At 40.6% G+C, this 20,620-nt stretch overlaps 1 protein-coding gene across 4 annotated transcripts in view; it reads right to left on the minus strand.

Annotated features, from left to right (window-relative positions):
• Positions 1–264: 264 nt before the first annotated feature.
• Positions 265–20,620, minus strand: part of ARHGAP21 (Rho GTPase activating protein 21) — a 166,506-nt gene continuing 146,150 nt past the window's right edge. For all 4 annotated transcript variants that reach the window (XM_084859057.1, XM_084859056.1, XM_084859058.1 and 1 more), the window contains exons 8-24: positions 18,495–18,653; positions 18,301–18,400; positions 18,163–18,199; positions 17,294–17,419; positions 15,919–16,203; positions 13,491–13,555; positions 13,234–13,382; positions 10,205–10,353; positions 9,941–10,096; positions 9,773–9,851; positions 7,520–7,593; positions 7,344–7,433; positions 5,919–6,044; positions 5,688–5,729; positions 5,214–5,319; positions 3,329–3,360; positions 265–2,094 (exon numbers count right to left, since the gene is read on the minus strand). In XM_084859057.1, coding sequence (XP_084715183.1) covers positions 361–2,094; positions 3,329–3,360; positions 5,214–5,319; positions 5,688–5,729; positions 5,919–6,044; positions 7,344–7,433; positions 7,520–7,593; positions 9,773–9,851; positions 9,941–10,096; positions 10,205–10,353; positions 13,234–13,382; positions 13,491–13,555; positions 15,919–16,203; positions 17,294–17,419; positions 18,163–18,199; positions 18,301–18,400; positions 18,495–18,653 — 3,509 coding nt within the window. In that variant the 3' untranslated portion in view covers positions 265–360. The remainder of the gene's footprint in view (positions 2,095–3,328; positions 3,361–5,213; positions 5,320–5,687; positions 5,730–5,918; positions 6,045–7,343; positions 7,434–7,519; positions 7,594–9,772; positions 9,852–9,940; positions 10,097–10,204; positions 10,354–13,233; positions 13,383–13,490; positions 13,556–15,918; positions 16,204–17,293; positions 17,420–18,162; positions 18,200–18,300; positions 18,401–18,494; positions 18,654–20,620) is intronic.

Below are 20,620 nucleotides of genomic sequence, written 5' to 3' on the forward strand. Positions count from 1 at the left end.
AGTTATAAAAACCATGTACATATTACATAGCATGTTGCATTAGATGCTTTGTTCAACAAGTGTATGCAGCAATCAAATATACTTTTATTTAAAATAAATTTATTTATATATATTTATATATATATATATATATATATATATTTATGTATTTATATATATTTTAAACTCTGCCCTCCCACCCAATATTCTGGCTCTATGAATGCACTGAAAAGACTTTCTCCACAGTGCAAACTGATGAAATAAAACCTCCTCCAATAGTTGTAAAGTAACACTGTACAGGAAAACATATACAGTACAATTGAGGAAGGTTAAAAGAGAAGCTGCTTTTGAATTGCTGTAGTGGACATTTATCTCTCCAATTCAAAGATACTGGTAGAATCGAGATCTAACCACCTGGGTCCCAGATAATTTGTGAGGATGGGCATCAACTGCAGGGCTGAAGTTACTTTTGTTCATGTTCTGGTAGCTTTCTCCATTGACATGGTCAAGTGGCTGCAGTGGTCCTGACAATGGTGTTCTAGGAACCATAGTCAAACTACTACTAGAAGAAGAACCTCCTTCTTCTGCCCACATCTCTGCAGACAAAGAGAGTTCTGTCTTTGATGAATCTGCTAATCTGCTAGTGTTCTCCCGTTTATGCTCTCCACTTTCCCCCATGTTAAGGTCAGCTGTGCTAGTGCGTAGACGCTCCCTTGCAAGCCAGTCAGAAATTGAGAGGTCCTGGGCTGAACATTTTGGCTTCAACCGGTTCACTGCTGAAGCGTCTTTCTCCCTGTTTGGATTTTTCTCTTGAGCTTTCCACACATTCAGAGCACTTATTTCAGCAAAATCTCTCTGGCCTCCTAACGTGTGCCTTCGCCTGATGTTCTTTCTCTTAGAGGTCTCTGCGGAGTTTGCTTTCTGATTGCCAACTCCAAACATATCATCTGCGGATGACTTGAGACGCAGCTTTAACCTGTCTGTAATCTTGAGTCTCCACGTAGGCTCCTGTTTTTCAGGCTCACTTCTGGATGATGTGGCTAAGCTGCTGGTTGACTTCCCTTTCTTCACGATGTCAAACATTTTGGTCACTGTTGGTAGCTCCTTCTCACACTTGGCATCACCTGAGCCTTCGCTATCTGTCTTGTGCCTGGCTGACTTTTTCCGAGATAGCGTATCACATTCAATAAGTTTGTGTGAGCTGAATAGTTTGCAGCTGTCCAACTTTGGCGTCAAACTTCCCTCTGTACAACTTACTTCACTTTCTTCAGAGTTCCTCCGGCTGCCCTTTGCCACATCTTGCATCTTTCCCCTGAACAGCCTCCCCACAGCAGAACTTGCAGCAAAAACAGGGAAATCGCTCTCGCTGTCGGTTTCCACAGGGCGACCTTCACTGATCAATTCACTTCTCTCATCGTCAGCCTCCTCTCCTTTACTCTCTGTCACTGACTGCACCTCAGGGCTTAGCATGGTGGAATCTAACCCGGTTAGGTATGTAGTAGATGAAGTTGTTGAGTAATCTGAAGTGATGGAGCTGACATCAGCTGCTAAAAACTCGCTGCATTTATTTTCAGGGTGGGCCAATTTTTTACAGGAGAATCTCTGCAAAGAAGCCTGTGAAGAACTGCTAAGCATAGTGCCTGAGTCAGAGACTGTTTCTTCCATCTGAGAAAAGACTTGAGAGACGGGTGGTTTTGTGCAATCTTTTTGTGTACTTAGCCGAAAGCTGAGGTTTGGAGATCTCATATATTTTTGGAGATAAGGCGTTGAGGGATCCTCTGAGGGCACACTCTCTTTCCTTGGCAACACAATTTCATCCTTGATTGCTGAAGAAGGTTTTTGAACATTGTTCTCCTTTTCTTTTGGAACCACAGCTCTTGGTTTTCTCACTGCCATCTCCTTCTCCAGTTCCTCTTTAGGTGCGTCCTCTTTTGCTGAACTGCTGTAACAGTGCTCCACAGGCTCCTTCTTGAAAAACACATTATCCAACTCGTCTTCAGAGCTGCTGGGCTGCGGTTTCTCTTTTGGTTTTTTCCGCTTGCGACTGGCTGCGGCAAAGATGGAGGACTTTAGCAGTTCCCTGCTGTACTGATCCTTTCCAGATCCCCAAGAACCCTGCATGAGATGAACAAGTAAAAAAACACATATGCAAACACCATTAATCATCGTTGTCAGCAGTCAGAAAATTAAAACTTACAGTCCTCCATCACTACCAAACTGCTCTGTCCTGATACCTGAGCACATTGAGTTGGATCCAGACTCAGTTATACTGAGACCTATTGAAATCAATGGAACTTTAGTAAGTATGACTAACTTCAGTCCCATCAGTTCCAGTGGGCCCATTCTAAGCATGACTAAGTCTTCAGTTCAACCCATCTTAATAACAGATATCCATCAATTAACTGGTCTGAATTGGCTCCTCTAAAGTTTCTGGAATAAACTATCCTGGTGAACATGAGGTAGACTGCCAGAAGAAAGGTAGCTGTGGGGCGTAACAGCCTTTCTCTGGTGAGTTCCATAGGCATATACAATTTGGACAAGCCCAGCATACAAAGGCCTGTTTAGCTGAAGTGATTTTGGGGACTATTTTTGTTTACAAATGTTGCCAAGATAAAGGTGATCATCAAAAGATACTTTAAAAATCAGTATGTTCAACATTGATACATGTAGCAATGTCACTACCTACAGCTTCTAATTCATGACAACAATTTCCAAATATAGTTGCTTGACTGTACCCATTTCCCATTAATTCCAACCTTGGCCTCTGCTTATTAGACTATTCTTCCTGTACTGGCATTGCTTTCAATGGCTTTTGCAATAGATTGTATATTTACAATATAGATTTTGTGTAGATTTGACCTTTAGAAAACACATACACTAAAATAACAGGAATGTACATATTTGCCTACTACCCTTATTTACATACAAGCAAGGCACCATGCATATTTCAGTGGATTTCACCCCCAAATCAGTGTTTCTTAAACTTACAACCATAAATGACAATATTAAAGTGAATGGCACATTTTCTACCCTGAAAAATTAATCACCAGAAAGTACAGTAAAATAGCAATTTGAAACACATACACAACTTGTTCAATTTTCAAAGCTCCAAAGAATACCACGCAAGCAAGAGCTGCCATTTACTTTTATGTCAGATATAGCTCCAAAGAGCCTATATGCAAGATTATGAATTGTATGCAAGATTACAGACTGTAAGTCTAAATTACGCAAAGTTGCATGTTTAGTAAACCAAACAAAGCCAATGAAATTTTACTTTTTGGGGGGGTACACCATCTATCTATCTATCTATCTATCTATCTATCTATCTATGAGAAGTATAATGATTTACCTTAGATTTTGCAGAGTCACTAGTAGCTGAATCTGTAGGAAAAAATAAAAAACACAACACTTTAGTCAATACTGTACAAGTTTGCTTTTGGTCAAGACAGTGCTGGACATATGAACAAAGACAAGCACGGAACAAAATGTGAGAGCAAACAAGTAACAAAAAATTTAAATAATCAGAACAAAGTGGATAGTAAGAGCTCACAAAGATGCAAGCTGCACCACAGAAAGCCACCGCCATGAAAGGATGCCGTGAGTTGTAGGCAGAATCAGCTCAATGACAGAAATGGCAAAGGAGCCCTGTTCTTCTAAATAAAACAGAACAAAAATACTAATATTTATTCAGTGTTCTAAGTACACAACCCTGCAAAATCGCAGCTGAGAGACCTTTTCAGGATTGTACTCTGTACACTCCTGCAAATAAAATGCACAATTTTAATTTTTAATTTTTTTTAGAGCCTTTGGCTACCTTCTAAAACAATGTTTTAAAGTTATTTTTGGAAATTGCATTTGTCTGCTGTTAAGCTGTTTGCACTGGGGTTAACATTTGAATGCCCCAGCTTTACATTCAGGTGCTCCTGCAAGCGGCACATTTATGAAATTTTCATTTGTCACTAGCTAGATTTCCACAGCTATCAGTTTTGTACTTATCTCAAAAACAAGCGCTATTATGAAATGAAAAATGGACACCATAATTTTACTGTCTGGCAAAAAAAACAAAACAACGGAGGTTATACAGTTATAAAGGGGGTACGGAGGGGCTAGCACAGTGACCAAAATACATTTTACTTTGCCATTCTCCAACTCTCGGGGGGTTTCTCCCCACCTCAGAATTAATGAGCTGAGCCCCATGCCATGCCCCTTTTGACACATGGCTAATGACTAGAAAAACTGGTGGACCATACCATGCTATTTCTCCTCAGGGTCTGCTTCAGAAATAACAAGAAACAGCAGAAACACTTTAAAAAAGTAGCATTGATCTGTTCAAATACTCTTTAAAAGAAAAATTTACAGTACAGATCAACTCATTCTTTGTGCATTTACAAGAAACGGGGGTTTCTGCAGACAAGGCAGCTACAATGTGGGCAACAGTCCTCCTTCTTCCTACAGTTCCAGCTGTCCATCAGTGACATCACAGAGTCCATTAGTGACATCACCGTGTGATAGACTCCTCCCACTTCTCCTGTTTCAACATCAGGATAGAGGGATTGTTTCAATAAAATGCTGAAAAAAGTCTTCTATGAATTAAAACACAAACTAGAGACAAAGGGATAACATTTGTGATAAACAACATGCTTGATTAGTGAAACAGTATGGTGGCAGTGTGGGGGAAAGTCACCGAGAGAGCTTGCAACAGTAGTACTTAGCCAAATAATAAGGTGGAAGTCATTAAACAGAAGCAACACATTTAGTCATTTATAAACATACACTATTACAGTATACTTTGGAAAAATCCTTGTTAGTTGTCACACAAAGCGAATTTTAAAATTTTGATTTGCCTTCCTAAGTGTGAAAATTAGTGCTATCTGAACAGAGCATAGAAGTTAAAGCTTTCTGCCATCCCATCAGCCACTTACACACTAGCAGGTATATTGTCCACCTCATGGTAAGAATTACATGGATAACCATGGTTAATGACACAATAGGGAGCATGCTTAGTTGTTTTCATGGTCTAAGAATTACACTTCAGTTCACCAAGAAAGCATTCTCACCTACATCATGCAACATGCCCAACCACTGTCATCCTTTAAACAAAACATCCAAGATCATGAAGATAAGAGGGGGGAAAACAAGTTATTAGCAAAGAAAGGAAATAGAAGAAGATTATAACGAATCATTAGAAGATAATTTTCTAGCCTACAGTCTAACACCGTCCAGGCAAGAGTTACCTGATACGTCTCCAGGAGATACTCCCGTTCTTCCAATGTTGGTGAGTAAGTGATCTATGTTTGGCACTGGCTGAGATTCTACTGTGTTTTCCTCCTGAACTGCTGTCTACAGTTAATAAACAAAGATCTCTTCATCATCGAGTCACAGTTAGTGGTTTCATCACCATTCAACAGTATTTAGAAAACCACAGTTATTCACCTGGGAACTGATTCTTCAAGTACTCTAATCTTGCCCTATGACATTTAAAGGAGAAAAAACCCTAAGTAGTAGGGTAAAATGAAGAAAATTACTATTCTAATGGAGAAACCCTCAGTTGGCTGCATCTTGTTTACTGTTTTCGTTACTTCATAGAGTAAAGAGCTAGAAAACAGCTGGAGTTTAGGAAAGTACGTGCTCACTTTAGAGACACATTTACAGTATGGCCTAAATTAAAAGGGGAGGCAGAATCCAAATAGTTAAGGATCAGTACTTACAAGGGGCTCTTCAGCATCATCTTCTGCGAAAAACCAGTCATGCTACAATTTAAAATAAAAGACGTGAAAAACCCCACAGAAGTTAAATCATAAAAATGTGGATGTAACAGAAATAAAAGGAAACAAGGAGTAAGTAGCTCAAAGATGAAGGATCAGAATCAAAACCAGTCTAGCTAAACCAACAAGTCTGCCTGTGTAACTTGTTTGGGAGAGTGAAATGAATCCACTTACTTTTTGGATAAGTGTTTCTACAATTTTGTATTGATCTGGCATATGGGTAACCATGTGTGTCATGTTATCTTCAGATGTTCTCACAAGAGTTGGACCAAATACTATTGCCAGGTTTCTTGGTTCCATCTGACAAGCAAAGAAAATAGATCTGATATATTAATTTGCAGCAGGGATACAGTCGTACTTATAGATACTTATACATTCTCTGAAAAAGCCAATCGCCCTGATAGAGGGTCTGATTTTGCTAGGGGAGTCCAGTTATTGACTCTGTAGACAAGGGATGGAGAATGCGTGGCTCTCCAGAGGTTGCTGGGCTGCAAAACTCATCAGCCCTGGTCAGGATAGCCAATGGTGAGGGATGATGGGAGCAGCGGTCCAACAATAACTGGAGGACCACATGTTCCTGTTTTGACTGAAATGACAAAGCAACAGCATAGCAAACTACAGAGCAACTCCTCCTAATGCTGATATGTATGTGAAATTGTCATATATAGAGAGCCTAGCTATTGTTCTTTTTAGTCCACCATTGTCTACTGTAACTGGTGGTAAACTCTTCCTGGCCTGAAGATATCAGTAATTGAATTGGGACCCTTCCTTATCACTCACCTCGCAATCTAAAGGTACAGAGCTCTACATAATCCCACGGCAGGTTTTGAAGCTCCAACCCCATGCTATGCAGGTGATTTTCCTAGGCACCAAACAAGCCAGCTACTGCTCTGCAGCCATGTGCTCAGCTGCTGAGCTGTGGTTCTTCCCCTGAAATCTAGAAGGTACATTTCTCTGCAACAAGCCTTAAAGCTGTAACCCTCCACTCCGCATATGGGTTTCCTAGTCACCACATCATGCAGCAGTTGCTCCAGCTAGGGACTTTGAGCACTGAACCCCACCCCTCATCCTCTGTGCCCAGCATCCTTAGCTGCAACTTAACTAAAGGGAAAGGTTGTTTCAAAGCCCAGCAAATTTGCTCTCCCACAGAAGCTCTGGACCTAGGTAAACAAATCAAGGGAAATAAAAGAAAATTACTCTTGATCAGCAAGGCTGGGAATCTCCCTCTTCTCCCTCAAACTGCAGATGGAAAGCAGCTCGCTAAGAGGTAAGATGGTCACTATTTCACAACCAGTAATAGGGGTTTTTTTTGTACTCCTTGTACTTTTTCACCTTCTTTTCACAGGTATGTTTAATTAATAGGCTTCCTCCACACTCACAATGCTAAGTCAATCACAAAACTCACCAAGCAAAGAAAATGAATGTGAGCTTAAAAAAACGGTGAAGGCCCATATTGTCTGGACTGTGCTTTGTATCCAGAGAACCACAGTGCTATTATTATGCCTCCAACAAAACAAAACAAAACAAAAGCAAATAAACAAAAACACCCCAAACTCAATTATCATGAAGATAAACCCTTACGACATGAAACCCAGGTACCTTGTTCTTTTCTGAGTTTTCTGCTACAGTCTTCAGATGTGCAGACAGAAATTTGAGTGTTTCGTAATGGTGCTCAGGTAAATCATGGATCTGAAACGTGATTTTAGCAAAGAGTTTAAAAATAAGCATAAATATAACACTTCGCACCAGATCAAGTATATCCAAAATCAGCATACCAGCCTTTTCAGTGTTTTTAGTCGCTCCACAGGATCTTCTTTTCTATTGGCATCTATGAAATCTGCATATTTGTCTGCCAAGAGAGAAAATAATTTTACTGCAAGACATCATATAACACCGATCAGATTTTTAAAATGGACAAAAACAGAGATGCAAAAGAATGGCTCAAATATCGTATGGCAGGCGTCCCCAGCCTTTCTGGACCCGTGGGCACATCTGGAATTTGAGAAACTGCTGTGGGCACCACCACAGAATGGCTCCCATGGAAGCTGTGGCTAGTCATATAATGGTTGTCATGTGGGTCTGCCTAGTCAAAAGAGGTGGTGAGGATGGGAGAATTAGTGAGGCTAGAGGCTGGGAGGGAAAGAGAAATAGCAAGACAAAGGGGTAGAGGGGAGAGAAAGAGCAAGGCTAGATGCTAGGAGGGAGGAGAAACAGCAAAATAAAGAGGGAGGAGAAATGGTAAGGCTAAAGGCTGAGAGTGGAGAGAAATGGCAAGTTAAAAGTGGTTGGGTGGGGAGAAATAGCAAGGCTAGAGACTGGGAGTGGCGGGGGGGAGAGAGAGCAAGCAAAGTTTCTGAGCGGACAGGAGACACTTGGGTGGGGACAGGAAGCAACCCTTTTCTTCTCTTCCTGCCCACTGAACAGCTGATCAGCAGCAGCTTCAGAAACAAGACAGAAAATCTGGTGCTCTAACGTTTTTCAAGTGTTTTGTTACAAACATATTTTTGAAGGGGGCAGGGAGTGGAGAGCTTTGCAGGTGCTGTTGGAGGTCCGTGTGGGCACCGCATTGGAGACCCCTGTCATATGGCGCTAAGCACGAGCAATGGCATGAGCAGAGGCAGGGAATGCATATACAGAGTGCTTCCATTCATTATAAAACAAACAAGGGAATCCTGTCTACTAGAAATTCTATGGAAACGCATGTCTATCAGAAATAGAGGCTATAAGATTAAAATAATATGAATTTTTAATATAACAAAATATGACTCGAAAAAAATCCATATGAACATAGGAGACTGCCTGAATATAAATCAGACCATCGGTCCATCTAGCCCGGTACTGTCAACACCAACTGGTAGCAGCTCTCCAGGGTTTTAGGCAAGTGTTTTTCCTGCCCTACCTGGAGATGCCAGGGATAGAACCTGGGACCTCCTGCATGCAAAGCAATGAAATAGTATTCATTTGATGCTTATACACATCAATATATACTCGACCTGTAACAGCTGCCATTGCCACCTTTTTAAGTGGTCATGCTCCTGTGCCTTTGATAGGAACCTGGCATAGAGAAATTACAGCTGGTGAAGCCTTTCCTGATATAGAAATAAGTGATGGGAAAAGCTTCACCAGCTCAATTTCTGTGTCAGGCTGCTGTCAAACACACAGGAGCAGGGCCACTAAAGAAGTGGCAACCCCAGTCCTGAACCTGCAACCCCATGACCCACCAACTTGGAGCCAACCTATGACCAGGCCTGCGTAATGTCTGACCCACCAATGCAAATATAGCTCACTAGCCAGGTCCCTTTAGCTCAGTATTGTCTCCTAATTGGCAGCAGCTGTCCAGGATCTCAGAGAAAGATCATTCCCATTGCCTATTACCTGGTCCTTTGTGGTGGAGATGCCAGGGACTGAACCTGGGACTTTGAGCAAACAAAGCATGCGCTCTACAATTGAGGCATTTCCCTCACCCTGACTTAAGCAAGAGCAGCTTGCTTAGTTTAGACAACACTGAAATGAATGGGAACAGTGATCACTGGCTGAACTCAAGTACTGAAATTAAATGGAGTGGAAGGGCAGAAGAAAATAGTTCATCAAGTATCTAGAATATATATCTTGAATAGCAGCCTTCCCCAAACTGTTGCTCTCCATGCTGGTTCGAACCAGTTTGGGGAATCATAGAGATGGAAGGGGCCATTTAGGCCATCAAGACCAACCACACCTTGCTCAGTGCAGGAATCAATCAGTTCAATAGTGTAACAGGCAGAAGTGCTGGGAGTATACTAGATATTATTTAGTAGTCAACAGACCTGTTATTCTAAATTTAACGTACCACAGGCAATCTACCGTGACCCGGTTCAGACATAATAGCGGCAATTTCTGGGCTGTTTAATGAGCCCGCAGCTCATTGCTTCACTTGCTGGCGGAAATTCCTGGATTAAACAACCCAGGAATTGCCACTGCTATGTGCGAACCTGGTCAGTGCTGGTTTTAAATAAAAATGCCCTTTTTCCCAATTTACAGCAAAAACTCACCATTAGTAAAGAGAGGTTCTGGGAGCTTTCTGAAGAAGGATTTCAGTAAACTACTTATGACATTCAAGTCTCGCCATTTCTAAGAATTGAGAAAAGAGAAAATTCATGTTATCCTGTAGCTAACAAGACAAGATTTCAGAGCTAAAAATACAGAGGTCATCCACTCACGTCATCTTGAACATCGATGTCAGTCATCCCTTTGTTGAGTTCTTCTTGCATGCTGGAGATGGCAGCATTATTTCCGGGAACCCTATAAATACCTGTATACTCAAGACCTCTTTCTTCAACTAATTTGCAGCATATATCAACTATTAGTGGAATATACTGAAAAATCCAAGAGAAAGAGAAAGAGTTTGCTATTTGTGCCTCACAGAGAAGCATTTTCAAAGCAAAATGTAAATGTATGATTTTTATTTATTTTTTTACTAATACCTTATTGCTCTGAGCTGGGGGACAGTCATCTAGTCTGACCCCAAAGGTCCCAGCAGCCAATGGCTTCTTCTCAAACGTTTTTCTCATGATACTAGGAATGTTTCTTCGCCATGTACCTTTGTCTTTCGGTGGGCTTGTCTCATCTTTTTCTTAAGGGGAGAAAAGCAACCAAATTTTTAAAACAATTCATGCAGAGCGCTAATTGAATGTGACTGAACAACAAAAAATGAGTGAAGCAAAATATGCGCTCAATGCAATGTTTAGTTAAGATTTGGTTGAGAGCCTAGACCACAAGTTCTCTGACCACAGTTTCACCATAACCTCAGCAACCATTAGCCACCCATCATATTATCCCCGAAACAAGAATAAACTTTTTTAGCACCACTGTCAGCATTAACAATGGAACTGCATACACAGGAAACCTACAGCTCATCACGCATTTCTCCACAGGTCCAGCAACCATCAGAAGCATTATTATGTTTAACCTATATTTTCTTATTTCCATCCTACTTCTGGCTTTCAAAACACTTCCCAACCTTTCCAAACTAATAATTAGAAGCAAGCTTCTGATTCTGCCACATCATGAAATTCATATGGAAGTAGCCATCTCCTGCCTAGAAAACATATTTAATATTTGCAAAAACATCTTCCATGATTTCATCAGCCAGCTGAATTTGCTATACTTGGGAAATCCAAGCAATCTTTGTAATCTCAAATGAACTTGCATAGAAAAAAATGACCTTGGACTAGAGCAGGGATGGGTAACTCATGGCGCTCCAGATGTTTTGGCCTACATTTCCCATCAGCCCTAACCAGCACAGCCAATGGTGAGGAATCATGAGTCGTAGGCCAAAACATACGGAGGGCCACATGTTGCCCCCCCCCCCCCCGGACTAGAACAAACTTACCATGTGTGTGCCTATTTCTGTCAATTTGACAACTCATTCTCTGAAGTAAAAGCACACATATACTACACCTTCCAAAGACATGCTTCGGAATTATCTCATTCCATTGAATACAACTCTCTGCCCACTATCCATAGCTCCATGATGCGCACACAGTATTCCATGCAAGCACAGGCTGCTGTATTCACTTAAATGTCAATAAAATCGTATGCTGACCAAAGCAGCTTTGAGCCATGCTGGGTTAAACCTGCTCACCAGTTTTTAAAACTTACATGCTGATTTGAGACAATGGAGAAAATCTTCAATAGGAATTAATTTCCTTCTTGGAAAATTAATGCAATACTCCCAGTGCCAGACCTCATCAAGGAACTCTGCATTTGAGCATGTATGTATTAATTTTATGTCAACAAGGAAAGGTAGTGATTAATTTCAAAGACCATGGTGGCAACAAAACCACTCCTGTTAAAAAGGGCTGCAACAATCGTTACTGCAAAACTGCAGTTTTCAGCAACCAGAGAATGATGGTTCTGTTCCCAATCCCATCCCACTGCCTATTGTCCCTATTCCCTTTGCCACAATACTGCAAATATCCCCAATATCTATGAACCCCCATATTTCTTCACTACTCCACAGCCAAAACAAAACCCCAAAGAAACAACAACATAAAAAGGGAGGCAAATAAAATAAAATGGTGTGGAGTCAGGCCCTGCAAAAAAAATAAACATTACAGTGTGGAGTGTTTCTGCTCAGGGTTGTAGACACCCCCTTCCATTTCATTCCCTCCCCTACAACCAGTTTTCTGCCCCTGCCCCTAACTGTCAGTGAGCATTACACGGCCACTGAGCATGAAATGTAGTTGGGACTGGTGAAATCCAGTCCCAACTACATTTTAGACAAATCTGTTTATTTCTTTGAGCAGCTCTCACTTCAGTCCTGGGGGACATTAAAATCATTTCTCAATGTGAACCAGAAATGACCTATCCAGACAAGAGATGATTCTCTCTACACTTTGGTCTGATAAGCAGGTAATGACAACCTAGGCTATGCGTTGCATATGGGTTGTTGTTGAATCATGAGTTGTTGTTGAATTGTGGGTTGTCATTACATGCAGACCCTACACTATGGTTTAACTATGGGCTGTTAACTACAAAGAACCCAGGAAGACAACTCATGGCTTGCTGTTGGATTGTCAAGTTTGGGTTGCTCAAGGTTAACAACCCATAGTTAAACAATACTCTTGGTTGTCGTTACATGCGAACCAGGTCATACTCTGGGTTGTCATTACGTACGAACTAGGCCATTATATCTCTTCTTCCGTTCCCCTTTTCCAGAATATTCCATCTCACTGCCCGCCTCCCCACCCAACCTGCTTTTCAGTTTTTTTCTTCACAATAGTTTTAGTCAGAGTTCCAAGGGCACTGACCACACTTGGTTCCCACTGGGTTGTTTTGGGATCCCTCATCCCTTTAGGGTTCTTTTCTAAAGACTTTTTGTACTTCTGCAAACCTTGGCATTATCTTGAGTCTGCTGATATGTCCCTCTTGCGTGTGAGTGGTGCAGTTTTGGCTATATAAGTGCAAGCAGCCAAAATTTGAATCAGTATCAACATATAGATGCTTACCAGAACAGCCAATACAAAATGAAGTACATTGTGATACAAAAGGGCGAAAGAAACAATTCAAAAAGAGCTTGCGAAGCTAAAACATGACAGAAATTTTAAAAACGCATATTTTCATGTATGGTGAGAATAAAGCTTAAATTGTAAGCCTGAGGACAGCGACTGTCTTACTGCTGATATCTGTAAAAAGCTCTGAGAGACTTTTTGGCTAAAGAGTGCAGTAAAAAAGATTTAAATAATAAACAAACCAATAGCATGTATTGGTCATCATCCAACACATCAGGTCTGAAGCTTCCCTAATGTTGGTTGATAAGAAGAGTTCATTATTGGATACAGGCAGGGAGAGAATCCCTTCAATACTGTTCCGGTCACAAGAATCAATGGAACTTCTAAGTGCAGCAAATGATATAATCGTAGCCCTATGCATTTTCATAATCTGGTCTTCCTCAGTGCAGACCAGAAGGCACTGGGGCTAGTAATAATACTGTTATGCATAGCATAGATACCTTTAGCAAGGAATTTCCTTTCAGATTCGTCTTTGGGAGAATGTGGGCTCTGGGTTCTTTGTTCGGTTTTAGCGCCAAGGAATGTCTGTCTTATACTCAGACTCTGACGAGGTGTTTTGGGGGATGGCTCTGTTTTCCCGCTTGAAGTACTGAAAGAGAGAGAGAGAGAGAGAGAGAGAGAGAGGAGAGATTATTCAGAAGCAGGGAATCTCTGCATCAGACCAACTGGACTGTTAGATGGCACTGTCACCACTTACTTCATCATGGTGCTGTATTCTTTAATCTTCCGGCTAATTAGGTCCCTGCTTGTGACACCAGTGTTCTGTAAAACAAATTGAGAACAAGTTTGCAAATCCTGCCTCAAATAACTCTGTTTATCTAGACACATTCAGGAGACAACAAACTATATGGCAGACAACGAAGGGTAGTTACTGATATTATGGTTTCAATGTAGCTAAAATATCAAGAGAGAGAGAGAGAGATGAGGCAGAATTCAGTGTATAGATTATGTGTTGTAAAGCCCAAGTGGTTTCAGTAGGTCTTAAACACAAATTGCTACACAATGGATTGCATACATGGTTTGAAAACATTTCAAGGAAAACATTTAAACATTGAGGACAATAGTAAGCGGTACCCCTGAATTGCCCTAGTCTTGAATTAAATTTAGTATTAATGAAATATGTGTGACTAATGGCTGTTTAAAAATCACAGCCTATTTGTGCACAGATCTGCCTACCAATTTATGCAACTGCGCTGCGTAAAACGGCAGCAACCTCTTGTCATGTTCTTATGACAAATCCTCCCTGGGAACAATTACAGTATTTCAAGAGACGGAACAATTCCAAACCTACATTAGTGAAATACTGTGACTACTGTTTGTGTAAAAAGTATCCAGCTGTTCATACACACATCTGCCCACCACTTTAATCGGGGATGCAGGAATTAAACTTAAAAAAAAAATCCAAAGAGCACATTGATCTTAAACTCTATTCCACATACAATACATGGGCTGAAAAATCAAACACAATGCATTCCTCTTGCACTCCTGTTTTACCAGATACTCATCCTGATGGATGTTAGAGACTGATAGTGTCAGAATTAGGCTCAAAGTCCATGAGTTAGGAATGCATAACAGTGCAATCCTATATATGTCTATTCTGAAGTAAGCTTCACTGTGTTCAGTGGGACTTGCTCCCAAATAAGTGTGCACAGGATTGCAGCCTCAGACTGCTAGTTTGTAGCCGGGGGGGGGGGGGGCAGGTTGGGGGATATAAGGACTCTGCACCCTCCCCTCTGAACACGCACCCTGCAACATTTTTACAGATGTTTATATTTAACCCTCAACATCAGAAGGCATTTTCAAAAGTGCCTAAGGCTTGATTTTGAGGCACTTTAGATTTTACGACGATATGATACTTTCAACGGAACAAATCCAGAACTTTAATGTATGATTTAACAATTAATATAACAAAATCCTAAAAGGGTAGAGCTCAAAGAAAGGGATCACTGATGGACACTAACTAAGGTTATAATCCTGTGCACATTTACCTGGGAGTTAAAATGTCAGCAGATTCAGTGGGACTTACAACTTAGTAGACATGCGTAGGATTGTGTTGTAAAATTAGTTTAACTACAACTACTTCCTAAAAATCTAGTTTTACCTGTTGATTAATTAAAATTTAGTACAAGTAATTAGAACTACTTTTGGAATTACTCTGAAGTAGTTACAGTTTCAACTGCTTAAAAAAAACACATTTTCTGCCTCCCCTGTTAAATAGGTCAAATAAAACAGTTTGCTATAGTTTAGGAACTGTGAAGCATAATCCTATACACATTTACTCAAAAGTAAGTCTCACTGTGTTCAATGAGGCTTATTTCCAGGCAAATGTGCACAGGATTGCTGTATTAGACACTTATTTTATTCAAACAACCTGTGCAAACTGTTTTGTACAAGTTGAACCTTTCATAAAAGAAATAAGTTTATCTACTTTATCTACTTTCCTTTTGGAAGGTTTGGTTACCAGGACATACCTGGAAGTAGTCAAAGCAGCCCTATAAGCAGCAAACTCCATTCAGGCCTTCCCATCCCTCTCTCTCTCTGTGGGCCAGGCTGAACTATTACTAAAATATTTGGAGTACAACCACCCCCCACTGAAATGCTGTACACTGAAAATGCACACTACTAACAAATAACTTTTCAGTGTAACAAACAGGGATGGGTGAGATGGAAGTCGCCACGCCCTCTGCTGGTATTTGCAGGTATGGCTGTATTTTTCTGGCTGATTTGGTATTTCCCTCGGTGTCTACACAGAGTTCTCAGTGTGATAACAATTATTTAAATAATACTTTTTCTCTAAGAGATCAAAGTAATTATAATTCTTAGGAGTTTAACCACAGTAACTAACTACTAATAAAATAGCTTAACAAGTTTTCATAAAGTAGTTGTAATTACCATTGAACTAAATGAAAAGTAGTTTAACTACTGCTTATCATTGAAAGAGAGAGTGAATAGAGCAACAATGAAAATATTGCTCATATTAACTTTAATTATACTAGAGTAAGCACCCCTTTCTCACATTTTAATGGAATGCCACCAGATGAACTTGGACAACTAGCTCTGTACCCATCAACAAACAATGTAAAACACAATAGAAGAGAGGAATAAACACTTAACAAGCACACCACCTCTTCATTTAAGTTGCTGTTTTCTCGTATAGCCTTAATCCAAGCTAGCATGTCATCTCTATCTTCAGCCTGAAACAGGTATTCACAATCTGACGTGGTGAGCCGAAATACATGCTTCCTCTTTGTATCGCTGTATGAAATGTCTATCAAACAAGCATTGATACTGATGGGCTGCTCCTCTTCAGATGGCATAGTTTGTTCTCTTTTATCCTTGTACAAGTACAACGAGCAGCCTTTTAGAACCACGTACATCTGTTTCCATGGTCGGATGCTCCCACCAACTCTCTGGAAAACACGAACCAGTGTTATTATTTATTTAATAATGCAAGAGGGATGTACACGGTGCTTTACATCTTAACATAAGAAAAATGGCAGGACCCTGGTCTGAAGAGCTTACATTCTAAAATTCAGCAGTCAAAGAGGCAAGAGAGGGCAGGAAGGGGAGAAGCATTCCCTGACTACTCTCCGGGTCATTATCTTCTGAAAAACTCTTAAAAGAAATGCATGCAGCCAAGATTGTACAGAATACCATGATATAAGCAAAAATATGGACATATAGGGTTGGATACTCTGCTCACATGAGGAGACTTCTACATCCTCTCCTCTCCCACTGCATCCCCCATGTATGCTCCAAATTTGCTCCAGAGAGTCCTACAATCCTCCGGAGCAGGTTTGGTGGGTGCAAGGGACGGCAGACGAGGAAGGAAAAACCTGTTCTGCCAGCGGTTCCCTTCTGCTAGTGGAACAACCCCACTGAATACGACCCTTATGCAACAGGACCATTTTCTAGCAGCTTCATTGACAGGGTGCTGCTTAAATACCTCCCTAGCCAAACATGGCCTTTTCTTTGCAGGTCGATGAAGGAGCACAAAACAGGCAGGCATTACTTTCACTTTCATCATGCCTGGACTTTTCAACTCCAGACCTACAACTCTTTACTGCTAACTCACCACTGCTGGTAACCTGGAAAATCTCTCTTTGTGGAAACAGCAGTAAGACAGAGCGATATGTTCTTACTAAGGAGCTACAGAGCATCTGACATGCAAAAAGGTCCACTTGATTTTATTAATCTTTTCTGAGTTCATTCTAACTGCTAGCGAATTAGAACATTGCAGCAAGTGTACTAGCTCTGTATTAGTCAGTTATTCCACGAAATATGGCCTCTAATGCAGATCCCAACTGCTTCTGGGAAAATTCGAAAAGCTGAGATTTTGTTGAAAGAGAAGCAAACACATTTCTGGCCCTCTTGACAGAGAATGAAAAACCTGCAAACATGTGGGTAGTTTCTACAAAAAGCTTACAAACCAGAGCACACATAAAGAAGTAGCTATACAATTTGTATTTACTCTTAGCCATATGTTAAGAAGAACAGTACCTTGCCCTTGTCTGTGACTAGTTGTCGAAAATGGAGGCATCCTTCCTTGGAAGCATCACCAAAGACCTCTGAAGAAGAAGCTTCTCTCGACCCGGAGTTTTCTGAAGAAGTTTGGCTTTCTGGGTCCTACAGAAAACACCAAAATGGCAGCTTTATAATTAAGGAAGCAAGGAATAATCAACCACCCCTCTGCTCATTTCAGTGAAGATCTCTCCCTTCTTTCCTTTCTGGCTGTGCAGGTGGAATACAGGGAGAGGGCAATGACAGGCAGCTAACATCAGCTGCACAGTACATTCATAATGTTCCTAATGGCTGCTAGCTCTGCATTCTCCCCATCCATCCCACTCTCCCAGAAGGGGACAAAGCTCAACCAGTTGTTAGAGAGCCCTGTCATGCTTCTCAGCCAGTCCTTGCTCTTTTTAGTCACGTATATAGCTGGCAGCAGTGCTTAAGCTGGCTGCATGGCTCAGGTAGTATGTGACTGTACCATATATCACTGGACTATATAGAAACATAGGAAACTGTTCTATACCAAGTCAGACTATTTGTTGATCTAGTCCAGTATTGTCTAGTCCGACTGCTAGCTGCTCTCCAGGGTCTCAGGAAGAGAATGTTTTTTCCTATCAACTGCTATCTGATCCTTTTAATTGGCAATGCCAGGGATTAAACCTGGGACCTTTTGCATACAAAGCATTGCTCTACCCCTGAGCAATGGTCCCGGCATCAAAAAATCTCCATAAAGCAATTCCATAAATAAAGCCTGTATTCTCATATACTTTTGTCCATCTTACTGTTTAAACATGCAGCACTAACACAGGTTACTCTTGTTCCTTTGGCTGATAAATGTTGCTGAATACATGGATACTGACCTTGATTCCCTTTAAGCTAGATACATGCTTTATGGCCCTGTAGATGGAAAGCAGATATTACAGTCAACATTTTTGAAGACACACTGGGATTGAGCATATATTTATAGATCATATACAGATATTTGAAACAGGACTTACACTTTTCCTTCTCTGTAGTCATCCAATCCTTCATCATAAGACTTGGACCTTTCACTTTTTGGAGGAAACTGACCATCCAGAACACTAGTCCTGATAGATTCTGTAGTCAAACCAAATATACACCACCTTTAAAAAACAACACAATCATGGCTCACCAATGGATTAGCTAAAGAAGTTTGGAACATTAAACTTACCATGGTCATGGGACAGCTGACGGCGAATTAAAGGGACAAGACAGGTAGGACTAGGAGGAACTGTTGTAATAGTAGGTGCTCGTGAGGAGGATGCCGAAATAACAGCAGAAGCTGGAATGTGGGCGATATCATGGTCAATACTGGGACTAGCTGGCTCATCTACAAGGGAATGTACAGCATATTAGTACACCTTAGCAAAAACGTCAAATATCGGTCCAACCTGAAATAATTAGGAGTGGTATAGTGCCCCTGTGGCAATACACCAGAGATCTCAAGACTGTGCTGGTGTTCTGATGGCATTCCAGGACAGATGAAAGAAAATGCTCAAGCTCATTTGCTATACTTTTCAGAAATATCCACTTCCCCTGATCCCCAGGGGAAGTGAAGGATAGACAGTCAAATTCTTTTTATTATTGGGATTACATGATGATAGGCAAAACCTAATATTTTTACAGTTACAACACAGCAGGGGGAGGGGGGAGAATAAGAAACATCAAACTGAACCAAAATTGTCCTGAGTCAATGCGATTACAGTCCCTAGCTTCTTCATGAAATATGGTTTTCATACGAGAATATCTACATTTGCATAGAAAGCTGTTTGCCAATGCAATCAACTTTAAACCTTAACAAAAACAAACTTCTTATCAACTGGCTGGCTGTTGTCACATAAGTGACTCTCCGGTTAAAATGAAATGAAAACAAATAAAACCAACTGCCTTCAAGTTATGCAAAAACAGCCAGCACGCATTATAAATTATCTCCAGGCAAAGAAGGAAAATCTTGTCATTCCCACAGAAAGTTTCTGCCTGTAGCACAAGACAATGATCCCATTAAAATAATTAATTCAAATCCATAATGCTAGTTCCGATGTGTCAAAAATTGCAACTGCTACATACCAATTATAGCTTCCAGTAATTGCTGATACAGGTTATCACAGTCTGTACATATCCAGCACCTAGTAGTTTCTATTGCCACAAGGGTCATCCTGGAATACTCAAGGCAGCCTAAACGTACAGAAAATAACTGTACAGAAGTCCAGAACGTGAACGTGTTGCTCTCTGATACTTAATCTGTATAGATTCTAGGTGCTATGCATTTTAACACGCTGTGCTTCTGAAAGGCCCATTGAAATATGCAAGCTTTCACAAACAGAGGTTCATTCTTTTTCTTTGAATGAACACATCGGCATGTACTGCATTGTGTTTTCAAAGGGTAATTAATGGCTCTGCTTTAAGGAGGCAAGGCCTGTGGCATCCAAGTTTAGAAGTACATGCACACACACACACACACACACACTTTTAACACAAAATTACAACCATTTTCAATAATAGGCAGATTTAATCATTCTATGATGCCCTCTCTTTATATTAACAGACACTGGAGCAAGACTTTATAACTGAAATGTTTGAGATGAGAATATGACTTGACAATTCAGACTAAAGGCTCAATAACACACAAATACATGCACGCACACAACGCACAGCTGAAATCCCCCCCCCCCAATAAACGTTGTTCCTAACACTTTAAAAAGCAGCCAAATAATTAGTTCTGTATTTCTACAATTGTAATTTATCAATCCTGGATTTATTTTTTAATCTTTTTTCAAAAGCAGGTTCCAAAAAACAAAATACACCATCATTTAGATTAGAAAAACACAGATATTTCATAGCCAATAAAACTCATTCTCCTTGTTAACCATTTCCAATAAAAGCTTCTGGGCGTGCTGTGTTTGCAGTTGTTTTGATGCCCCAGACTCCCATCTGAATACAAAATCTCTTCTCTCATAGCCAAGAAATACAGGCATTTGGAGCAAATCCACTCAGATACTGTAGGTTAAGATAATGTTTGTCTATGATGCAACATGATTTCCCAGAGTACATGACATTTATTCTACAAAAAGATCTTTTGGATTCCTAGAAGAACCAGAATCAGTTATGCAAAACTCACTTAGCTGATATTTTTAAAATGCTGTTACAAGTCTGGCAATTAAAACACACCACAATCCCCTCTATTTTTATCAGGAAGGAAAAGAATAACAGTGTTCTCAAAAATCAATGCATTTGTACTGTCAGACAGAACAGTGTATGGTGCAGTCAGCTGATATGCAGGGTCTTGACTGAAGACAC

Source organism: Heloderma suspectum, chromosome 5 (genome assembly GCF_057233095.1).
Source record: "Heloderma suspectum isolate Gila_16-S chromosome 5, 16-S_ref, whole genome shotgun sequence".
Taxonomy (NCBI): domain Eukaryota; kingdom Metazoa; phylum Chordata; class Lepidosauria; order Squamata; family Helodermatidae; genus Heloderma; species Heloderma suspectum.